At 35.0% G+C, this 21720-nt stretch overlaps 3 protein-coding genes across 6 annotated transcripts; 1 reads left to right on the top strand and 2 right to left on the bottom strand.

Moving 5' to 3' along the window:
* Positions 1 to 3579: 3579 nt before the first annotated feature.
* Positions 3580 to 9861, top strand: LOC120275195 (probable histidine kinase 3). Of its 4 annotated transcripts, none has more exons than XM_039281718.1 (12): positions 3580 to 3722; positions 4311 to 5396; positions 5570 to 5851; positions 6038 to 6207; positions 6307 to 6519; positions 6646 to 6832; positions 6902 to 6953; positions 7042 to 7271; positions 7367 to 7465; positions 7565 to 8685; positions 8940 to 9297; positions 9470 to 9861. In XM_039281718.1, exons 2-11 carry the CDS (start codon positions 4911 to 4913, stop codon positions 9193 to 9195), a joined length of 3096 nt encoding a protein of 1031 aa, XP_039137652.1. In that variant the 5' UTR covers positions 3580 to 3722; positions 4311 to 4910; the 3' UTR covers positions 9196 to 9297; positions 9470 to 9861. The 4 variants fall into 4 exon arrangements, with proteins under 4 accessions (XP_039137652.1, XP_039137654.1, XP_039137653.1 ...); XM_039281720.1 differs by lacking the exon at positions 3580 to 3722 and having other exon boundaries at positions 3910 to 4614; positions 4849 to 5396; XM_039281719.1 differs by lacking the exon at positions 3580 to 3722 and having other exon boundaries at positions 3910 to 4614; positions 4799 to 5396.
* A 421-nt stretch (positions 9862 to 10282) lies between these two features.
* On the bottom strand, positions 10283 to 17283 carry LOC120275853 (CBS domain-containing protein CBSCBSPB5-like). The gene is made up of 14 exons (XM_039282570.1): positions 17045 to 17283; positions 14747 to 14915; positions 14530 to 14662; positions 14272 to 14442; positions 14007 to 14085; positions 13733 to 13846; positions 13581 to 13647; positions 12958 to 13063; positions 12770 to 12828; positions 11501 to 11607; positions 11281 to 11414; positions 11111 to 11196; positions 10923 to 11012; positions 10283 to 10775 (listed from the first exon to the last, which is right to left on the bottom strand). The coding sequence occupies exons 1-14, from the start codon at positions 17158 to 17160 to the stop codon at positions 10599 to 10601; spliced, it is 1608 nt and encodes a 535-aa protein (XP_039138504.1). The 5' UTR covers positions 17161 to 17283; the 3' UTR covers positions 10283 to 10598.
* A 2626-nt stretch (positions 17284 to 19909) lies between these two features.
* Positions 19910 to 21259, bottom strand: LOC120276215. The gene is made up of 5 exons (XM_039282937.1): positions 20870 to 21259; positions 20687 to 20770; positions 20499 to 20606; positions 20265 to 20363; positions 19910 to 20194 (listed from the first exon to the last, which is right to left on the bottom strand). Exons 1-5 carry the CDS (start codon positions 21257 to 21259, stop codon positions 19910 to 19912), a joined length of 966 nt encoding a protein of 321 aa, XP_039138871.1.
* Positions 21260 to 21720: the final 461 nt, after the last annotated feature.

The raw sequence follows: 21720 nt of genomic DNA, 5'->3' as shown, positions 1-21720 counted from the left end.
TAACATATGATGCAAACCAGTGGCGGTGCCAGGACTCATTAGAGGGTGTGGCAAAAGTTGACAGAAAAAAATTTCCAGCCGTTGAATAAACATTTCGACCAGTCAACAAAAAATCTGGCATAAAATTTCCAGCCGTCGAGTGAGAAATTTTCGATTTAATTTTTTCTAATTTTTTCAAAAAAATCTAATTTTTTTAAGTTTTTTAAAAAAGACAATCAAAAGATTTAAACAATAAAATGAATACAATTAAAATAAAAATATATATGAACCAATTTGAACCTAATAGATATATGAAAGAAGTCTGGTGTAAGTTGAATGTGTTTTTCCGTTGAAATTATGGAACTTTCTCGGATGTTTGGATTTGTAATCATGTACGCAGATGAAAAATCTAGAACCTTTGTAATTTATAATTATGAAATTTTTCAGGGTTGTCTTGTTAAAATACTCCCAAAATCGGCTATTTTGAGGCCACGTGTTAAAATGAGTTCGCGACGACCCGTTCAAAGAAAGCATGTGGTACACGCTGAGTCGGTTTCGGGAATTCTTTGCTTCCACACCTCCACGCTTCTTCATATTCTAAACCGACTTAAATAACTATTAAAAAACCTAATAATTAATCTGACCGTTCAATCCCACTCCAACCGTTTAATCTCCACCGTTCGTCTGTTGCACAACTCAATCCTCAGAAGTCATAAGCTAACAATTTTTTTTTTCCGGCGAAGGGTGTGGCGGATGTCCCTCCTCGCCACACCCCGGCGCCGCCATTGATGCAAACCTTACCCTTACTTTAATATATATATATATATATAATATTGTTACATTAGTTGTAAGTGGAGGGTCATGGTCACCACTCGATTAAAAAACTTGGTGAAATTAACCTCTTAATATTAGTGAATAAATTTGTGTGTTTCATAGTTGGTGAACAACTTTGACATCATGGTTTTTACATGAAAATTCAATAAGGTTATCGATAAATATATTTGTGACGAGTGCCGATTTAAAAAAAAAAATAGAGACATACACAAATATAAAGATAATATTTCAATACACTTCTGTCTTTATCTTGTGTAGAATTTACGATCGATTTGAAGTCCTTCTCAAAATGAATACCTTACACAAGAAATCCAGTATCAATAAGTCAAAAAGTCATTAGTCACCACCAACTATCAAAACACTTGATTATCTTTCACCTTTAATTTTTTTTTAAAATTCTTTTTCTCTTTATAACTTTCGAACCTCATCGTACATATCATTAATCATAATTAGTTCGTGAAATTAATCAAGATTATGATTGTCTTAAAAAGAATTAGACTAATGGTTACCAACCATCATGATAGTTTTCACTTTTTTTTTATCAATTTATTTATTTTGAGAAGTAGAATTTCATTTATTACAATATTAGTAATCACATAAAATTTGGTTTGAATTTTTTAATTTTAACTAAGCATATCACATATATTAGTTTGGATTTATCTATTTAAGTTAAAAAAAAAACATAGAAAAGATTCATATATTATCCTTTCTTTGCATGGACCTGACTGTTTTTTGCTTCTGTCCAAATCGTTAAACTGAACCAAAATTATTATTATTTATATTGAACAATAAAAACAGTTATTTCTTCAAATTGAAATATTAAGTTAAAATTCTTATAAGTTAAAAATTAAAACCGGAACCAAGCTACTAGTTTTGATGCCATTTTTTAAATTAAAAATTATATAATATATAATATAATATTTTTCATGATATATTTTAATTAATTAGAACCGAACCAGAATTGAAATCGAAACCAAAACCGTTTTAGAATTGGAACTCTAAAACTATACTTGGTTTCGATTCTAAGATTTACAATATCAGAGCTATCGGTTTGAAGTTTGAACCAACCCAGAATTGAACTCAGGTCAGGTTGTGAGTTTAGATAAACATACCTTGCTATTTTTTACTTTTTATTATTATTATTATTATTATTATTATTATTATGTTGCAAAAGGAGTTATGATGAATGTGAAGCAGTGTTGTACATAAGAAACATCTCAATCCCATATTATTCCTCTCCACTCATGTGGAGAATATGGACAGGTATTATATTCACCAGCAGCAATTAAATTATCTATCCTTTTCTACTACCATTGGCCATTGCCCATTGGGCAGGAATATTCCTTGCTTAATACTTGTGAGAAACACATCTCCACCTTCATTACTAAAACATAAACAAAATTTTAAAAAAATATTAAAATCACTATGAGTCCCGAAAGGGGCGTTTGGTTCAGTGTAACCATAAATACAGTGGATTTCTAGTTACAGTGTAACTGAAAATCCATGAATTTTATAATACAGTGCAGTCAAATCTAGTGTTTGGTTAGATGTACTGTAGATTATGTATTATAAGATTTTGTATTTGATAAAAGATATTTATAAATTTGAAATTAGAAATTTTTTTACATTATAAATATTTTAATGATTTTAAGTACTGTATTAATTAATTTAACTATTAATTTTATTATTAAATTAGTTATCAAATTTATCAGTATATTTATTTATTTATTTTATTATATTTAATATTTTTTAAATTTAATTTTTAACCCAATAAAAAAGTATTTTGAACTTTTCATATATTTTTAACATGTTATTAATGATTTTAATTATCGCATTGATCATTTTAACTCTTAATTTTATTATTAAATTAATTATCAAAGTAATTATTAAATTTATTATTAAATTTTTATAATTTTTTCACTCCATAAAAATATCCATAAATATTTAATCATATTTATTTTTTTCTTTTAATTGGCCACATATAGGTCATAAGCTATGACGTTTGAAAAATTTAAAGATAAAGTGATTTGATTTTACGCCCATTCTGCCAGAAACCAAATCCCTCATCGGATGTAATATGAGTTACATTGGTTTTGAAATCCCTGCGAATCAAACACCTGGATTTGTAAAACCCGAGAACTCAAGTTACATGTAACTCAAAAACCCTCCAAACAAACACTACCTAAGTCAATTTTCATTTCATATTTTGTCTTTCAATTAAATAATTTTATTCATTCAGTTATCTATTTATCGCTTGACTTTAGCTGAGCAAACAGTTCAATTATCTAATTAATCTTAAAATTTTGTTAATTCTACAATGAATTTCACATAATATTAACATAAATTAAAATTATATAAAAGTAATAAAAAAAAAAGTTAGTTTTCATGTTTTCCCTAAATTAAAATTTTAGTTAATCAGTAATTTGGTTTTTATTCTACTTTTTAAAAATATATACTCTAAGTCTAAATTAAAACCAATGATGTCTCTTTATGCTAACACATCAACATAAAACTTTGACCGCTAAAAAAGAAATTAATTAAGAAACTAAAGCAATATTTACTTAATTGAATAAAAAAAATTAAGTTGAACAATGACATGTCTAGTTAAGGGATCAATAATGTCTTTAAATAACAAAAAAAGTGTTTTTTATTTAATTTAAAAAAAGAAAAAAAAATATATATCAAAGAGCACCATTCATGATTGAATAGCCACACCACCAACCAAAGCAAGTACCATCACAAATTCTAAAGCTAGTGATAATCATCAGCTACCCAAATTGCACTACTTTGTGTTGTCCCTTCTCCACCTCTTCATTCATTCCTCACAATCCCCATCCAAAAGTAACAAAACTAAGAGTTTTGATCAAGTGCTACATGTCTTTTTCTTACAAGCCCAATCTAGCACACAGGTATGATGTGTCCATCAATTATCTAAGACAGTTTCTAAGTTTTATGAATCATCATCATCATATCATCAAAACATTGTTTAATTTGACTGTCACAGATCTTTTTGTATTTTGTTTGGGATATGGTAAAAAAATGTACTTTGCACATACAAAAAATACAGGTGTGTGTGGTAGAGTGGTGGTGGTGGAAGAACTGGAAGGAAATGTGGATGGTTTGTTGTATTTTGGAGTGTTTAATCTTGCAAATACAAAAACAGAGTATGTGGCCATTTCTTGTTGGTACTGTACTATCTTTTTGTGTGACTGATGGAGAGGAGCTGTGGGGTTGGGGAGGTGGTCACAGGACACAGGCCAAACTGGGTTGTGGGAATTAGTGGGAGAGTTGGAGGGTTGGATGGCAAGCCTTTTTGGGCACCCTTTTGAATATCACTTGTTTATTGCTTTGCTGATAGCTCCCCTTCTTTTCTTTCTGTCTCTCTCCACTCTATCTCTCTCTGTCTCTCTCTCTCTTTTATCATTTTGGATGGCTGTTGGTCCTTGGCTATCAGACATCCCTTCCTTGCCACATTCTCACCATCATTCTAATCTCAGGAATCTACTTTCCACTGCATATGGATCAAGGCTCATATCATAAAATAGAGCTCAATTGCTTTGCTCTGTAGAGCTTGTCCTCAAATTTGAAGCTTTCAGGCACTGGAATCCATCAACTGTTGCTAGAGTTGCTAAAGTTTGGATCTTCTGTGTTGTTTTTGATTTCTGAATCAGTAGGATCTGAGATTGGTGGAGTTCATTCAGAATGCTTGGTGATTATTGTTTGAGATCTGAAGGGTGGGGATAGAGCCATGAAGGGCCTTGGACACTTTACAAGATCACTTTTTTAACCTTATCTTCACTGGTGAGTGTGGCTGGCTTCTTTTCTCTGCTTGTGACACTTGCATGAATAGCTAGTTAAAGTTTCCTGCTTAATTTTCAACAAAGTTTATAGCTTTGGGTTTTGGTGATTGCTCTAAGAGATCTGCAGTGGAGGAATAGGGAATTAGATATTCATAAGAACACTTTTTTTGAACTTTATTTTGCAGTGGTGGTTGCTGTAGTACTGTTTCTCAGTGTGGTTTTATACTTTTATTAGTGTTGGGTTCCTAGCTGGAGTTCCCAGTAGCTCAGATTCTTGAGGTTTTATTCCTCCTGTGGATGACTTCTCTGAATGAGTTCAGCTTGGATTTGGTGGTGTTCTTCTCTCCAGTTTTGGTGGTTTGTTGGTGGGTTTTCTTTAGAAATCCTGTGAACTGGTTCATCAATGCTAAATCCATGGAACAAAGGACTGATTTTTTCATTGGGAAGGGCAAGTTTTGGGTGGGATTGTATGAGAAATTGTCATTGAGAGGATGGAGGAATCGCTTTTACTGTAATTACTTGGGTTCTAAAAAGGTTAGAGAGACATGGTGGAGAAAGCTTCTGTTGTTGTGGGTGGTTGGATGGTTCTTGGGGTCTTTGTGGATCTTCTGGTTTATGAATTCACAGGCAGCTGAGAAGCGAAGGGAGACGCTTGCAAGCATGTGTGACGAAAGGGCGAGGATGCTTCAGGATCAGTTCAATGTGAGCATGAATCATCTTCAGGCACTGGCAATCTTGGTCTCTACTTTTCACCATTCCAAGGACCCTTCTGCAATTGACCAGGTATTGAATTCTGGTTTACTAATTTCATGCCTGATGTTGGTTTGTATCTTTCTGTTCTACTTAATTTAGATTATGTTGTGGCTGCACTTATGTTATTGGAATTTGAAGTGCTTAGCTTACATCTTTGGATAATGAATTCGATTTGCATGTTTATTGAAATTTCTGGTTTGCAGATGACCTTTGCAAGATATGCAGAGAGAACTGCATTTGAACGGCCTTTGACAAGCGGTGTGGCTTACGCTGTGAAAGTTTTGCATTCTGAAAGAGAGCATTTTGAGAAGCGACAAGGGTGGACAATCAAGAAAATGGAATCACAAAAGCAGACTCCTGCTCGAGAAGGTGATGCAGCCTTTGAGGCGCATGAGACATCACCTGTTGAAGAGGAGTATGCTCCGGTCATCTTCGCTCAAGAAACCCTCTCCCATGTCATTTCTCTGGATATGTTGTCTGGAAAGGTGAAGTCCTTCCCCTGATTTTATGACTATATAATTTTCTTCAATGGTTGATATTCACATATTCTGCTCATTCTTGCTGTTTCTCTTTTCGTACTGAATTAGTGTATTTTTGTGGCTTACACTTCTACATATTCCCTTCATTGTACAATTCTATTTATCAACTGAAAGGAATGTAAATTTACTCAGGAAGATCGTGAGAACATACTACGAGCCCGGGAATCTGGGAAAGGTGTCCTCACTGCTCCTTTTCGGCTACTAAAATCAAATCGCCTAGGGGTCATTCTAACATATGCAGTCTACAAGACTGAACTTCCTTCAAACGCAACCCCAGTTAAGCGTATACAAGCAGCCATTGGGTAAGTCATTCAATATTGTCTTGAAGTTCTTCGTAACTGAAAATTAGTGTGGATTTCTTTTGTAGTCATTTCACATATTTCATAGCCTTCGATATTCAGGTACTTGGGGGGAATTTTCGATGTGGAAGCACTCGTTGATAAGTTACTTCATCAACTTGCTTGCAAGCAATCCATTGTAGTGAATGTATATGACACAACTGATCCCGATAATCCAATTACCATGTATGGCTCAAACATGACTCGAAAAACCGTATACCATAATAGCACACTTCACTTTGGAGATCCAGTGAGAAAACATGATATGCTTTGCAGGTAATTCACATTTCTCAAATAAACGGATTTATTGTATTCAGCAAAATTATGAAAGATTGTGCATGTAGAGGCTTAGTAGAGGGCTTAATGTGCTTATCATATTCCTTATTCAATTGGACATTTCAGTTTCAAGCAAAAGCCACCTTTGCCATGGCTTGCAATAACCACATCAATCGGGACCCTTGTGATCGCTTTACTTATTGGATATATATTCCATGCTACTGTGAACCGTATAGCAAAAGTCGAAGAGGATTACCGGAAGATGATGGAGCTCAAGAAGCGAGCTGAAGACGCCGATGTTGCAAAATCTCAGGTAGTCTCATAGTGGTTTTCTGGTTATCAATTAAATTGATTTAATTGTTCTATGTTATTTTTTTTGTAGTTCTTGGCAACTGTTTCTCATGAGATCAGAACTCCAATGAATGGTGTTTTAGGTAAGGTCTTGAAAATCTAATCATTGTGACATGCTTGTTCTCCTGATAAAAAGAGAAGGGCTTGAAAGATTGATGTGCTGTTCTTCAGGCATGCTACAAATGCTCATGGATACTGATCTAGACATAACACAACAAGATTATGTGAGGACTGCCCAAGCCAGTGGAAAAGCACTTGTCTCCCTTATAAATGAGGTATTGGACCAATCAAAGGTTGAGCATGGTAAGCTTGAGCTTGAGGTTGTTCGATTTGATTTGCGGGCAGTTTTAGATGATATATTATCACTCTTCTATGGAAAAGCTCAGGAGAAAGGAATAGAGGTAATATGTTGCATCAATAAGTCCATTTGGCAAATTATTTTCATGTTTTGTTCTCTGATCTTTTATCTTTTGCATTAACATGATTTGGCAAACAGTTAGCAGTGTATGTCTCAGACCAGGTTCCTGACACTCTTCTTGGTGACTCTGGCCGAATTCGGCAAATAATCACCAACCTCATGGGGAACTCTATCAAAGTAAGTGACTTCGATCTATCTTGTTAACAAAAATGGTGCTTATGATTTTAAAACATAATAGCAGTGCCAACAATTCAACAAAAATATTTCTTTATACAGTTCACAGAAAAAGGTCATATCTTTGTTACTGTCAATCTTGTTGAGGAGGTAAGGAGTTCATTGGAAGTCAAAACTAGTGAGTCTTCAAGTACCTTGAGTGGCTTCCCAGTGGCAGATAAAAGACGAAGCTGGGAGACCTTCAAGCTTTTTAGTCAAGATTCACTTACAGTTAAGCAGGCTTCATCATCATCATCCTCCTCCTCCTCTGATGAAATCACATTGATTATATCTGTGGAGGATACTGGAGTAGGCATCCCACAAGAAGCACAATCTCGTGTTTTTACACCGTTTATGCAGGGCGGGCCTTCAATTTCCCGTATTCATGGAGGCACAGGCATTGGACTTAGCATTAGTAAACGTCTCGTTGTTAACCTTATGAATGGAGAAATCGGATTTGTGAGTGTCCCGCAGATTGGTTCAACTTTCACCTTCAGTCTGGTACTTAAAAAAGCTCATAACAATTCAAGTGACTATAAATCATCAGAGTTTCAAGGAATGAATGCATTAGTGCTGGATGAGAGGCCGGCCCGTGCAAAAGTCACAAAGTATCATCTCCAAAGGCTTGGTATTCATTGTGAAGTGGCCACTGAATTGAGTCGGATATATCCTAGCATTGCACATGGTAAATCAAATGTTAATATGGTGCTTGTAGAGAAAGAGGCTTGGTTAAAATTTACTGATTTCTGGCCTCTTTTTATGAGCAAACTAAGAAAAAGTAGCCTGCCAGAGGTACCAAAACTTTTTATTTTGGCAAATCCCACCAATTCTGCAAAGAGCAGTTCAGTGAACTTAATGGGATGTGATGCAACTATCATTATGAAACCTCTAAGAGCAAGTAATTTAGCAGTGACTTTGCAACGAGCTATGGGTAATGGATTCGGGGACGGTTTGCAGAACGGGATGCTTCCTCGTGTGCCTGTTTGCAACCTTCTTCATGGTAGACAGATACTGATTGTCGACGATAATGCTGTTAACCTCAAAGTTGCTGAAGGGGCTTTGAAGAAATACGGAGCTGAAGTAAAATGTGCTGAGAGTGGGAAGAAGGCCATTGAGTTGCTCTTCAAACCAGATAATAAGTTTGATGCTTGTTTCATGGACATTCAAATGCCAGAAATGGATGGGTACATATTGCATCTTCTCTCTTCTGTTTGAATTTTTTTGCGTATTGCTCGCCTATCTTATGACACATCTATATAAAGTAACAATTTTATATACAGACTGTTTTTATATAATATTAGATACATAAGTTTACATCCTAATATATCTAACACATACAAATGATTACTTTTAATCTCCCTGTGGCATTTTCTTTTTATTATATCCAAGTTCATCATTCAGTTGTTCGATTGTGAAGAACATCGTTTTCTCCTATCAGGTTTGAAGCTACTAAAAAAATACGTGAAATGGAAAAGAAGATAAATGACCAAACAGAGCTCGGAGAACAGTCTAGTGGAAGTGTCATGCGGCGGCATATTCCTATACTGGCAATGACAGCAGATGTTATCCATGCAACACACGAAGAGTGCTCGAGGTGGGGAATGGATGGTTATGTCTCCAAACCTTTTGAAGGAGAACAATTATATCGGGAAGTAGCTAGATTCTTCAAATCGGCTGCCAAGAAAACTCAGTAAGCTCATTATTATGTGGGATCATAAAAGAGAACACTGCTGCATGGAATTTTCTAATGGCAGCTTCGCGTGCATTAGAGGATAGAGCTGACATTGTCTTGTACAGTAAGTGCTTAACTTTCTTTGCTTAGTTTATGGTTTTCGATATCTTATGTTATGTCAGTATTAGAGCTTGGTTAATTGATTTGTTTACTATATATGCCTAGATTATCGGCTAGCACTGCAAACGCTTGCATTTACATTGAATTGATATTTTTCTTGATGCTTATATTCTCAGGGCTTGAATTGGAGATCAAACAAATAGTTTTGGTTTGTTTTGCTACAATTCTAACCTGGTATAGCTTCTTATTATCGATGTCCAAAGAGTTCTACATCTCAAGAAATACGAAAGTTTCTCATCAGCATTCAAATGGAGAGGAAGCACCTCCAAGCACCATGGACTTTGTGATATATAACTAGTGATTGAGTTTTTGTTTTTCGCCGCCTTTTTTCGGAAGACAAAAGAGTGTACAGTGATGGAAATATTCTTGTTCTTATGTTCCTATAAGTCTGTGATAGTATGTCTTTGTCAAGGAATAATGGAAATGAATGTGTATATATATATATACATTGTAATAAATATTGGTGCAATGAAATTGAGAGGATTATTCCTCTGGGTTAGTTTGGTTATGTTGGTTTCTATTTAGTAAAATTGCATGTATTTCTCTTGATTTGGTTTACTGATCAATGCTAAATCCTAATGTGTGATTTGTGATTTTTTTTTTTAAATTATTCCTAATTTATGATCTTACTTCCTTGAAACAAATATTACACAAATGAGATACACCACAACTTCTTTAAGTCAAACTCAAATAAATATAAAATTAAATTTGAGGGGGTTATATACAATTGACACGAAAGTTGGAAACCATGTTTCTTGAGATAGTTTGAGAAGCATCATGGTTAGTTTCAAAAGTTCCTAACCCTAGTGCAATGAAGTTGAATTCTATCTAACCCAGCAAATAATTCTATCTAACCCAGCAAATAATTTAGAGAAAAGTCAAAAATATAGACATATTTATTGGGTCTTGACAAATTGTTTCACAGCAACTGAACAAGATTTTTTTTTTGTTATTATTAGACAAATTGAATTGCAGATTGGACTAGGGACATCAAAAAATTAAAAAGCAGAATAAACTTTTCTTCTTCTTTTTAGTTTACAAACCAAGCCCATTGCAAGTGTTCTTTCAACAAAGAGTATCCTGATAAAATTGTATGGTATTGTTTGATGAGATTCTGCATACCCCAGTCAGATTATATATAAGATGCAGCAATATTATGATCATTTTCTTGCTGTTTGCAGTAATTGTTGTAATGATATCTCATGCATTGCAAGAGATCTTGAAACTGATTGAACCACAAGAACATCAGGACGATCGTTTCAAGTAGGCCATCACTCCGAGTCCAGCAACAAGTGCAGCGCCAGCAGCAACTGTGCTATATGCAGATGCCCATGCATCTTTATGAGAAACATCGAGACTTCCAGATCTTCCACCTCTTTTCTGAACACCGGAACCAGAATAGTCTAAATGCAACCTTAAACTCTGCAAGCCGAAGGATACACACTGTTATTTATGAGCAAACCAGAACCAGTTTTGGTTTTTTGTTAAAATGATTTTGCTGCTGAGTCTTAGGTTATAGTTCAGAAAAATCATTTCAAAATTAGCCAGCTTCTAAGTAGACCAACATACCTTCCAGCCAGATAACCTTGCATGTTCCACAGCAGCTGCCAGGTCACTGTCTGATGCCAGCAGCACTTTGTCATGTTCTGCATCTTCATACTGTACACACCATCAGGAAATGATTCTGTTGAGTAACTTCTTATGAAACACGAAAAATATATATATATATATATATATCAGATATTGATTCTAGATACCAAAATTTCAGGAAGATGATCCCTATCAATGTCATCACCAACTCTCTGAAGAATAGAGGTTACAAGGTTTGTAATGGTTTGAGTTTCTGCACCATAAAGCAATAGTAAAGATTTGTTACATGGTGATGGTAGGAGAATTCAAAAATGAGTTTAGCTTAAATGTAACATACCACAATTAAATCTATGCATTCTGCCCTTTTTGTCCTCAAGCTTGAAGCCGAAGTTATCGGACAAGCTTGAATGTGGATAAGAAGCAAGTCTCCCCATTTCTGTTCCTTCAGATGTAAATTTTGTGGACCCTTCACTAAAATTTGAGCAGATTATTTATGTGAGAATAAAAGAATCTTGAAAACGTCCATAAAAGTTCAGATGCAGAAAGTATCATGTAACCTGCGAGAATCATCATCATCATCCAAAGGTAGTGCCATAGCAGAATCCCAAAACTTTTGCATAAGGCTGCTTGTAGACTCACTTCCAATTCCTCCACTCTTTCCCACCTTCAACAATCACAACGAAAAAAAAAATTGTAAAAAACAGCTACTCTTCACACTGGAACAAATATAAATAAAATGGCACAAACACATTTAAATATATATATATATATATCTAACATGCACAGGATTATTTTTATGTTTGATAATTTTCATCCATTAGTGGTTCACAAATAAGGTTGCAGGAAAAAGTCCACAAACATGTCCATAAAAGCTTTAGTATGTAGACCAGTTTTTTTTTTCCAGCAAGGGTATAGCATAACCATTTGCACATGTAAGTCATGAAAACTTATCAATATAACTCAAAGTTGCACAGATCTGTCACCTGTGAAAATAAGGATGTATTCATGCTAATTATAACATTGTTTGTTATCATGTTGGTAAACTGACCAAACAAATTTGTATGAAAGATTTTTTCAAATGTTTGGTGAATGGACAGTTTTTCTCAGCCATGAATCAGATAACACCACAAAAAGAGCTCTTTGCCAACTAGTTTCCTTCAATAAATACCAAGCTTGAGCCTCTCAATTTCAGAGGATAAATATGAATATTGACCCATCAATTAACCCTACAATCAAGAAGGCAGAGTTTGGCATCCTTGTTATATTCAATGATCACTAAGTGTGAAATCTCCTACCAATGCAATTTCTTTTGCAAGGATAAGTGTATAGGGAGAAGAAAATCACTTCGGAGATATAGGCCAAGGCACACCAATACCAACACTTAAGCATGGATGGACTAGCAGCTAAGGTGCATGACGCTTTAGTATCAGAGAGCTATGGTTTTCATATAAGTCAAGAATTCGTTTCTGGATATAGACTCAAGCAGCACAATACATTAGCTACTAACAGAAGCCTTTCTTGATTTGCAAAACAAAGCATTTTCTCGAGTCTAAGAGAAGGGCCTACATAAAATTACATACAAAATTCACAGAGACAAAACCTTGTTTAGCAGTAACCTGAGGCATAGCCAGACTCTCTAGCTATAGATACTTGGCTCAGAGCCTCAGACAATAGTCATAAAATGACACAGATCTAGCAATGAGGAAATAGCACATGCTCGTTGAGTTGAACAAGATTGCGAGAAGAAGTTGAAACGCTGTTACAAACATGAAAAATAGAATGCAAGGGCAAGAACCAATGATGTCAGTCAGAAAAAGGCAGCTTACCGTGGCCACTGCAGCATGGGTTATATGAATCACATCAATTACAGAAACAATGTTCCCATCTGTTACCAAATAAATGAGCTCTTTAAGTAAAGAAATATTATAATAGAGGAGCCAGTGTCTCCCTCCTTCTGTGTGAGTATGGGTGTGTGTTAATTGTTTCATGGTTTGAGTTTTGTGTATAGAGTTACCTCTGTCTATGACAGGAAGATGTAAAAATCTCCCCTCATGCATTTTATGCAGAGCATCAACAATGGGTGTATCAATTGTTGCACATTCAGGATCTGGAGTCATGACCTGAAACATATTATCTAGTTAGCTATAAATTTAATTCTATATTAAAACCAATCTGGCAGATTGGTTTATGATATATGATACGAAAAGAATATCAAGGAGAACATTTTCTATCAGTATTCTCTCAAATAAAAACAATTAACAAATATAAGTTAATCCTAAATAAAGTATCTGACAACAGGACGAGAAAATTATAAGCTAACAAATCAAATTTAAAACCTACATTTATTATTAAACAATCCATCAGCTTTCTTGTATCAAGTTAAGACAGCCAGGGCAATCTTTTTATTTATGACTGACCAAAAAATCTGCCATCCTCGGAAAGAGAAAAGCTAAATTTGCTTTGGCTCTTATGGTCCAGAAGATATGTAATATATATTCAGTAGTTCCAGTTGATATTTTTGGAAGGATTGAACGAAAGGTATACATATATTAGAAGAAAGCAAGAAAATTACAAGCTGACACTTGAGACTATTAATACAACTTTGTCAAAGGAATAATTAATGTGCAGGTAACATACCTTTTCCACAGGAGTTGAATCCGGAGAAAGATTCTGTGCAATCACACGCATCAAGATGTCCCTTGAACTGAGACAAAATCAAAGAAAATATACGAAACTATAAGTTCAAGGAACCAATAAGAATGACATCTGTAAATCAGAAAATTGCTTACGTCAGAATTCCCTGAGGCTTATTATCAACTGTTACAACTGCAGAACTTAATTTGTGCTCTAGCATCTTTTTTGTTGTGGTTAACACAGAGTCAGTTGGTGAGACGGCAACAACCCTGATATGGTCATATGATATGTATGCTTTCATCAGCCAAGCCATACCTTTTGACAGGTTTCTTTCCATAAACAAAATCAATCCAATTTATTGAAAGAAAATGTATGGGAGTGTGTGATGCATGTGAAAACTCAAAGATTTGAAATTCGGGTATTACCTACTTTGGATTCTCAGGAATGATGGTAGACAATGATGGCCTAAACATTTTCTCTCGAAGAGTTTCAATAAATGTATTAGGACCTGGGGAGAAACCAATAAAATATGTTATAAGGCATGGGGTTTTGCATAGAGCCATAGGCTATAACCTTCATTTACATCATTCTTTTGAATGATAAAGAAAAAGCGAAGGTAGATGATAACTGGAGCGAAGTCACTTAAGCAAATTCATAAATAAATAAGATTGTCAAGCAAATCCTTTCTATAAACCTGAAATTGATGTTCCCCATTGTTTCTCCACCCCTTCAACAGCAGCTGCAATTGCTTTACCTTTTTCAGCAGCCCTTTCCATTCGTGCAATGGCATCATATAGACATTTTGCTATGTCAAGTAACGCAATGACTTCACCATTCTCCACAACAGGTAGATGCCTGAACTTCCCTGAGAGCAGACAAGGCTGCATGTAAATAAAAAAAAAAAAAGAAAACGAAAAAAGATCAATCATAATACAATCATAAGATAACGAACCTTGAACCATCTTTTGCAGTGCTTCCACAGCTAATGTGTCTGAAAGAACAAAAAGAGGATTCCTAGTCATGACCTTCGAAACTGGTGTTTCCTCTAGCTTGAGTTCACGGGCAATAACTCTTGTTGTGATGTCCTTTTTTCAAAAAGCATGAAAGTATCTTAAGTTTCAATGTACTAGACTTTAGAAAGAAAAATTTGCACAAAGAGAAAGAATCACTTTGTCTGTCAGGATCCCACAAAGCAATGCATTTGAATCTGTCAACAGCACAGCATCCACCTTACGAGCAACCATTCTGCGGCATGCCTCATGGACAGTTGTACTCTCAGGTATAGTTAAGGCCCTACTCAATCGTAGTCTTCTTACAGTTCTTTCACCACCAAGAGATCTGAGCAAACACAGAAAAGGATAAGATATAATTTAAGCATTATTAAATAAAATAAACTGACCCCCATTGTGTAGTGTCTCATTTATGTCTATCTAAACTCACATAAACAAAGTTATGATTACATTCACGATGTATTGTTTTCTAAACATTGAACATGCCATCCACCTGAAACCATTTTCCCACACTTGGGAACAAATTACAGCTTCATACTACTGTGCATTTTATAGAAGCACAAATATTGCAAGAATATGTCAACTAATAATTTTCTATGCATTTGATGATCAAGAACCTATTGACAAAATTCGCAAATGAGCAACTGAATAAAGTGTTTTCTCCCAATCACTTCAACTCATAAAGTGAAATGAGAAAAAAGCAGCAGTTTTTTTCTCTGTTGCTTCAAACTGACTTTTAAAGTGTAAAAGCATACATCAAGGTATAACTATGAATATTTTCCAACTTCAAGTGTCCTACTAGGTTTAAAGGAAAGCTTTTAAATGGAACCAACCTCTTGTCATCAAAAGCAAAAATGGATACTGCAGGCAGAATTGATAGTATAATATAATATATGACTAAAGCCACAGAAATGAGCTATCTGCTCATTTAAAAGACGTAGTAATTACTATCAGAGGGCAGCAACCGTAAGAGGTAAGTATAGGATGTAACCAGGATTCACTCAAGAAGGTAGGAGTAACTAAAAAAAACATGCCATTGACCACCTTCCTAAGAGAGAGGCAAGAAAGATCCATGACTTGTTGTAAATGTCATTATTGAAAGGGAACTTTCTAAAGAAGTCAAAGGTTCAAGCTGAAAGCACAAACAACACTGCTCAAATTGATATAACACAGATAGCGATAAATAAGATTTAATGGGAACAACATGAAACACGAGTGCACCAAAAATGCATTTGAATGACACATACTAATTCACCAAAAAATCAGGTATGCTAAATAAGGGGAAAAGGTCATTGAAGGCACAAGATGAAACCTATGCAAATTAAAAGGCAGAAGTTCAAGTGCATAAGCAAGATTGGCAACTTAAATTTGACCAGTTATTACAATCATGCTGGAGAATATCCCTCTGTCCCACTTCCTTACTTTCTTGTTCTTTTTTTCTTTTTTCCAAATAATAACGTCTCAATCAGCATGGAATACAGGCATTTGAAGGTGTCAATAAGGTAATATACACAGCTTTTGATTTTTTTTTTTTAATCTTAATTTATAGACCTGAATACCTAAGTTTTCCTGTATATTTGATTTCTTAAACATGAGAATTGTTAGTGCAAGACTAATTATACCTTGAAACATCGAATCAGTTACCAAATGATTTCCTCTCATTGGGATGCAAACATGACCCTTCTCAACTTTACCCTTTAACTACTTGTTTATTAACTACAGTTATTCCTCATATTCAGTTCCACAAATATTGTGCATATAATCATCTAAGACTCAACCTGAAAAGACATGGGCTGACTACGAAGCAAATTCAGAGTTGACTCAAACTAAGCTCCATGATCAGTGTATGTTCTCTAGCCAAAGGTATCTACAGATATAAGAGCTTCTCTGAACGTTTCTTTAGCAATGAAATGATGTTAAGCTGCTGGCAATTCTTCAAAGGATAATCAATCTACACAATTATGAAAGGTGATAATCTCTTGTATTAACTTATAAAATATAGAATGATACATAGCTAGATGTTCCATTCTCTTGATAATTACAGTAGATATACGAATACTAATTACGTGAAAACAACAGCCATAGCTCTTTCATCCTGAGAGTGAGATGGTAACCCTCCCTGATCAAAATAAGCAACATCCAAAACCTATCCTAATTGTAGAGATTCACATTGAACACTCAACCCCCAAAGTCTAATTGCAAAACTAGAGATAATCAAAATCAAGCTAAACTCCAACACAACATGAACAATCATGAATGAAGTAGATAATTGGCAACAATTTCAAGCAATAAAAACAGAGATTTCAGCACAAACATGAGATAATATGGAAAGAGGAACAATATCCAATCAAATTTCATGCAATAAACTAGTTCATAAACACTGATCTTTTCACTAAACCAATAATAATAATTAAAAAAAAAAAAAATCTCTGCTCCCTAAAGAGGAGAATAGCATACGAGGAACGAGAAGAGAGATGCCTCCGCCCTCCATCAGGGTTCCCGTTCTCCGACGCCTTCTTCCTCCCGGCTACGCTCCTCCTCGCCGGAACTCCGAGTCCCCCATGGCCGTCCATCTCCGATCCGCCGGCGAGCGGGTCGGAAAGCGATCGGAAGGGTCGGCGAGGAGAGGAGGGGCTTCTGGTGGTCAGCGAGAGTTGAGAGGAAGACGACGACACGATATCTCCAAAATGAAATTCTCACGGCCTTCCATTCCATTATTGACGGCAAAGCTTCTAAAATAATAATAATTATTATTTTATTTTTATTTTATTAATTATGTGAAATAATGCAAGATAAATACATTTTTGGTATTTTTGTCACCAGAAATAAAGAAAATTCGGATTATCCTATTTTAATAAAATATATTATATTTTCTTTTTATCTCTATTTTTTTAATTTATTTTATTTTTTTAAAATTTAACTATAACAAAGTATCCATTTAATGGTATTTTTAACCTTGGGAAGAATATATTCTATTCTTGTTGTTTAAAAAATGAATATATAAATTTATGTCGTGTCAAAATTATAAATAAGTTAAAATTTTTAATTTATTAGCTAGCACTAAGTCTCTAGCGCAGGCCGGTTACCTAATAAAAGTACAAATGTGTTGAGGTAATCACTCCAGTTTTACACTCCTGGTTTATTTATATTTGATAAATAAATAAATAAATAAATAAATAATAAATGAACTATAATTAAGGTATTATAAATTCTTATTTTAAATTTAAATTAATAAATGATTTTTTTCATACTTTTACTTAAAAAGAAATTTGGGTTGTTTGGATGAGAAATCAAAATATGTAAAATTTTATTTGAAAATTATTAATTTTACTATGAGTTTTCACAAGGTTAATTAGTACATGATTAAATTTTTTTTTTTTTGAAAAATAGTACATGATTAGTTGATTACTCACTTTGGAGGAGATTTTTTTTTTTTTATTACAATATTTATTTATTTATTTATTTATTATTATTATTATTATTATTATTATTTTGCCAAGATAAATAGCTAGGGCGTGCAGGCAAGCCACGCACACGTATGAGCACTGAGACTACCTGCATATAATCACTATTTACACTTTCAAAAATATACCCTCACCCATGATTCGAACTTTCACATTTATAAAAAGTTCTAATGGAGACACGCTAACAATAGACCTTTTGGTCATTGATTTTATTTATTTATAGCCCTCTTGTATCTTTCTCTTTATACATTTCTTGTATTTGTTATCTAATACTTAGATAATTAAATAGTTATTTATATAACAAAAGATTTTAGACAAAAAGGAAGGCATTCTTCCCTTATGGAGAATATATATATATATATACACATAAGGGTGGTAACGGGGCGGGGCGGGGAGACCCCTCTTCATCCCCGTCCCCATCCCTGTCCCCGTCATTGGCAGGGACGGGGATCCCCCATCCCCAATTCCCCGACGGGGGGAATTTGTTTCTACATCTCCATCCCTGCGGGGATCACCACGGAGATTCTGTATTTGCAAGCATGTTATTGCATTTTGGAACATGAAAACTACTCTACATAGATATTTAGAGTAAATTTTTTGGTAGGGTACCCAACTATGGTGAATGATCACTTTGGGGTCCAAACTTTGATTTGTATCAAAATGGTGCCTCAGCTTTAATTCCGTTTCATCGGTCAGTCACCCGAAAATTTCTGGCTTGTTTCATCCGATGTGGACGCCGGAAAGTCGATGTCAGCGCTTATTTGCCACGTCATCTGCGTAGCTGGTGATGCCACGTCATTTTAAGTGTGTCACGTGTGTAACCCTACCCCATGTTAGCACACCAACATTGCCACCAAAGCCTCATCCTCTTCCTTTCACTCTCAGCCAAGTTCCATCGAGTTTTGCTGGGCTTTTGCAAGTCTCCATCGAGTTCTACCAGGCTCTGGTGACTTCTACCGGTCTCTATCGACTTCGGCCGGGATCCGGTGAGATCTGCCGGTCTCCATCGACTTCTACTTGATTCATTCGTGAGAAAGAAAGGGACAATGAAGGCAGTATGGGGGATGGAATCTTGTGACAATAGGTTGAGGCAGTTGTTGTTGGCAAGCCTGCCCTAAATTGTGTTAATTGTTTTGGATGATGTTATTAATCATTTGTTGTAGATTTATAAATCAATGGTCTTGGTTAGATGAAATCATCTGTATAATTTCTTTTATTTATTTATTTATTTATTTTTGTGAATGTATGCAAACATGCAATTTACCTTCAAGCATGTAAATTTTGTATATTTTTCAATTAGTACTATTTTTCAGGTCATGCCTCATGAATATACATCAATTAAAAAAAATGAAACACTTAAATATGCATTTAAGATTTTTTGTTTATTTGATCACCAAATGGAAACCCTGTAATGAATCTACATTTAAGCTATTTTGTTTAATTGATGACCAAATGAAAACCCTACAGTGAATCTGCATTTAAATTGAATGTGTGCAGTTTGTTTAAATCTGCATATCTAAGTCTAACCTGCCAAAAATATTAATGGTCAGAAGATTTACCAAATGCTCTTCCATTGATCACCAACTATAACTATTTTCATTCTTACAAAATGGGAATCATTACAGACCTAGATGTTGTTATGAACTAACACAACATAGATGAGAAGATTTACAAAATTGGCCAACAGTACAAAGTACATCAAAAGCTTTACAAAATTGGCTTTATAAATTTGGGCAAAGCAAAAATTATGTTGGTTAATCCACCTGTGTACCAACAAATGGTTACACAACACAATACTAACACATGGTTACAAAACATCATCACAAAGCGATCGCATTTCCTTCATGGGTTGGTTGAGCTAGCAGAGGAGCCATTTCACGGTGGTAGCCATGCCCTCTTCTCTTGATGACACACTGTTGCCTCGCCCTCTACTCCCTTCTTTGACATCTTTCTGGTTTCCCTGGGACCTTAGCTTAGGGACAATTGCAGCAAAAATAGGATTTTTAAATGGTGGATTGGCATCAGATGAAGGTCCTTCGTTTATCCTTGCTTTTTTAGACCTAATGGTTATCTTTGGTCTTCTCACTGGGGTTTCTCCAATAGGTAATTCCACATGGGCTTTTTGGTTAGGTATTATTGGAACCTGCCAATGTGATGGGAAAAAAAATTGTTTAAGACTTCATTTTCAAATTTTATCAGATTTTAAGGCATACCCGTGTGACAGGAATCCCTGACTCATGTTGTTGCTGTCTCATAGAATATTCTACTAAGGGTGTTGCTTCATGAATTGCTTGAACAGGAATTGTAATGAACTGCAATAGTAAGCAAGAAAATTAATTACCTTACCTATTAAATAATGGTGATATTCTCCCAGGCTTCATAGATTAATTAGCTGATAATTAACACATCAACATGAACATCAAAATAAATATCACCCAGTTTATCACCTGTGACACCTGATGATCCAATGTTGGTGGTGTTATGTGATATTCTCCCCCTGCTTCTGTATTTGCTTCAGCTCTCTCATTTTCATCAATTAGTCTCAAAGCATCATTCTAATAATTTCCATAAGAACATAGTTAGATTAATAAAAAATACCACAAAACTTGCTTACAACATCAGCTCTCTGACATACCATTGCAGTTTGATCATCTGTTGTGATGGATTCACCTCGGCTTGCCTCTCCATGTGTTTGCCCGCCTGAAGCATCTCTATTTCCCTACATTGTGATCATAGATATGCCATTAAATTTGCAAGGCATGAAAATAAATATTTCCCTGCAATGTTCTAACTTTAGAACACATAATTAACCACTAACCTTTAGTCCATGATATCTCTTGTTGTGTCCTGTTTCACCACACACACTACATCTCATTTTAACACCTCTCTTGCTAACCTTCCCATTGGTGAAGCCTTGGTTTTCTTCAGCTTCCTTTCTCCTAAGAAGTGTTTTCCTACCTCTTCTTTGGTTCACTGGTTCAGGTGGAATGACATGACCTTGGTCGCTCTTAGGCCATGAGTCTTTGTCATGAGTAGGATTTAGTATATTCTTATAGGTGTTCATGAAAGTGGTAACCTTGTAACAATTGTCCAGATAATTTTCGGGTGTCTCTTTATTGTAGTATAACACAGATATTGCATGCCCACATGGAATTCCACTCAATTGCAACCTTCTACAAGAGCATGTGCACTGCCTCTTGTCCACCATAAAGCGGCCATTAGGCCCTATAACTCTCGTATTTGTCCCCTCGACAAAGTTGTATTATAAAACCAACTTAACTGTTTAAATTTTTCAAGCTTCATCAATATTTTTGGGCAATGTGATGTTGTCACCTTCTTCATTGCATCCCTTCTTTTTTGAATCCTTTTTCATTAATTGTGTTCTTATCATCTCGGTCAGTGGTGATCACTCCCTTTAACCTAGCCTCTAGGATATTACTATTAAAACACTCGCATAAGTTATTTAATAGAATGTCACACTTAAATTTTGCTTTGAAAGTATGCCCTACTCGAGTGTTTTAGGTTCTATCTTTTTCATGTAATCATGTCCCCCCACTGACATCCCCTTCATAATTTCCATTTCTTTTTCAAAGACATGAAGGTTTGTGGCTTTAGCACAAGCCCATAGTTGGTCTTTTAGTGCTTTGCCCCTAAAGGTTTTTCGAAAGT

The sequence above is a fragment of the Dioscorea cayenensis genome, chromosome 14 (genome assembly GCF_009730915.1).
Source record: "Dioscorea cayenensis subsp. rotundata cultivar TDr96_F1 chromosome 14, TDr96_F1_v2_PseudoChromosome.rev07_lg8_w22 25.fasta, whole genome shotgun sequence".
NCBI classification, from domain to species: Eukaryota; Viridiplantae; Streptophyta; class Magnoliopsida; order Dioscoreales; family Dioscoreaceae; genus Dioscorea; species Dioscorea cayenensis.
The sequence above is the reverse complement of the archived record's forward strand: the minus strand, read 5'-3'. Positions and strand labels throughout refer to the sequence as shown.

Coding starts and splice junctions, on each gene's coding strand:
- LOC120276215 (XM_039282937.1), bottom strand. CDS start 21,259: ATGGTGGACAAGAGGCAGTGCACATGCTCTTGTAGAAGGTTGCAATTG. Junction 20,607..20,686: donor CAGATGATCAAACTGCAATG/GTATGTCAGAGA, acceptor GGAAATTATTAG/AATGATGCTTTGAGACTAAT. Junction 20,364..20,498: donor TGGATCATCAGGTGTCACAG/GTGATAAACTGG, acceptor TTACTATTGCAG/TTCATTACAATTCCTGTTCA.
- LOC120275853 (XM_039282570.1), bottom strand. CDS start 17,160: ATGGACGGCCATGGGGGACTCGGAGTTCCGGCGAGGAGGAGCGTAGCC. Junction 14,916..17,044: donor CATCTCTCTTCTCGTTCCTC/GTATGCTATTCT, acceptor GTGTTTGCTCAG/ATCTCTTGGTGGTGAAAGAA. Junction 13,648..13,732: donor AAGCCTCAGGGAATTCTGAC/GTAAGCAATTTT, acceptor ATTTTGTCTCAG/TTCAAGGGACATCTTGATGC.
- LOC120275195 (XM_039281718.1), top strand. CDS start 4,911: ATGACTTCTCTGAATGAGTTCAGCTTGGATTTGGTGGTGTTCTTCTCT. Junction 5,852..6,037: donor TGGATATGTTGTCTGGAAAG/GTGAAGTCCTTC, acceptor AAATTTACTCAG/GAAGATCGTGAGAACATACT. Junction 6,520..6,645: donor AAACATGATATGCTTTGCAG/GTAATTCACATT, acceptor TGGACATTTCAG/TTTCAAGCAAAAGCCACCTT.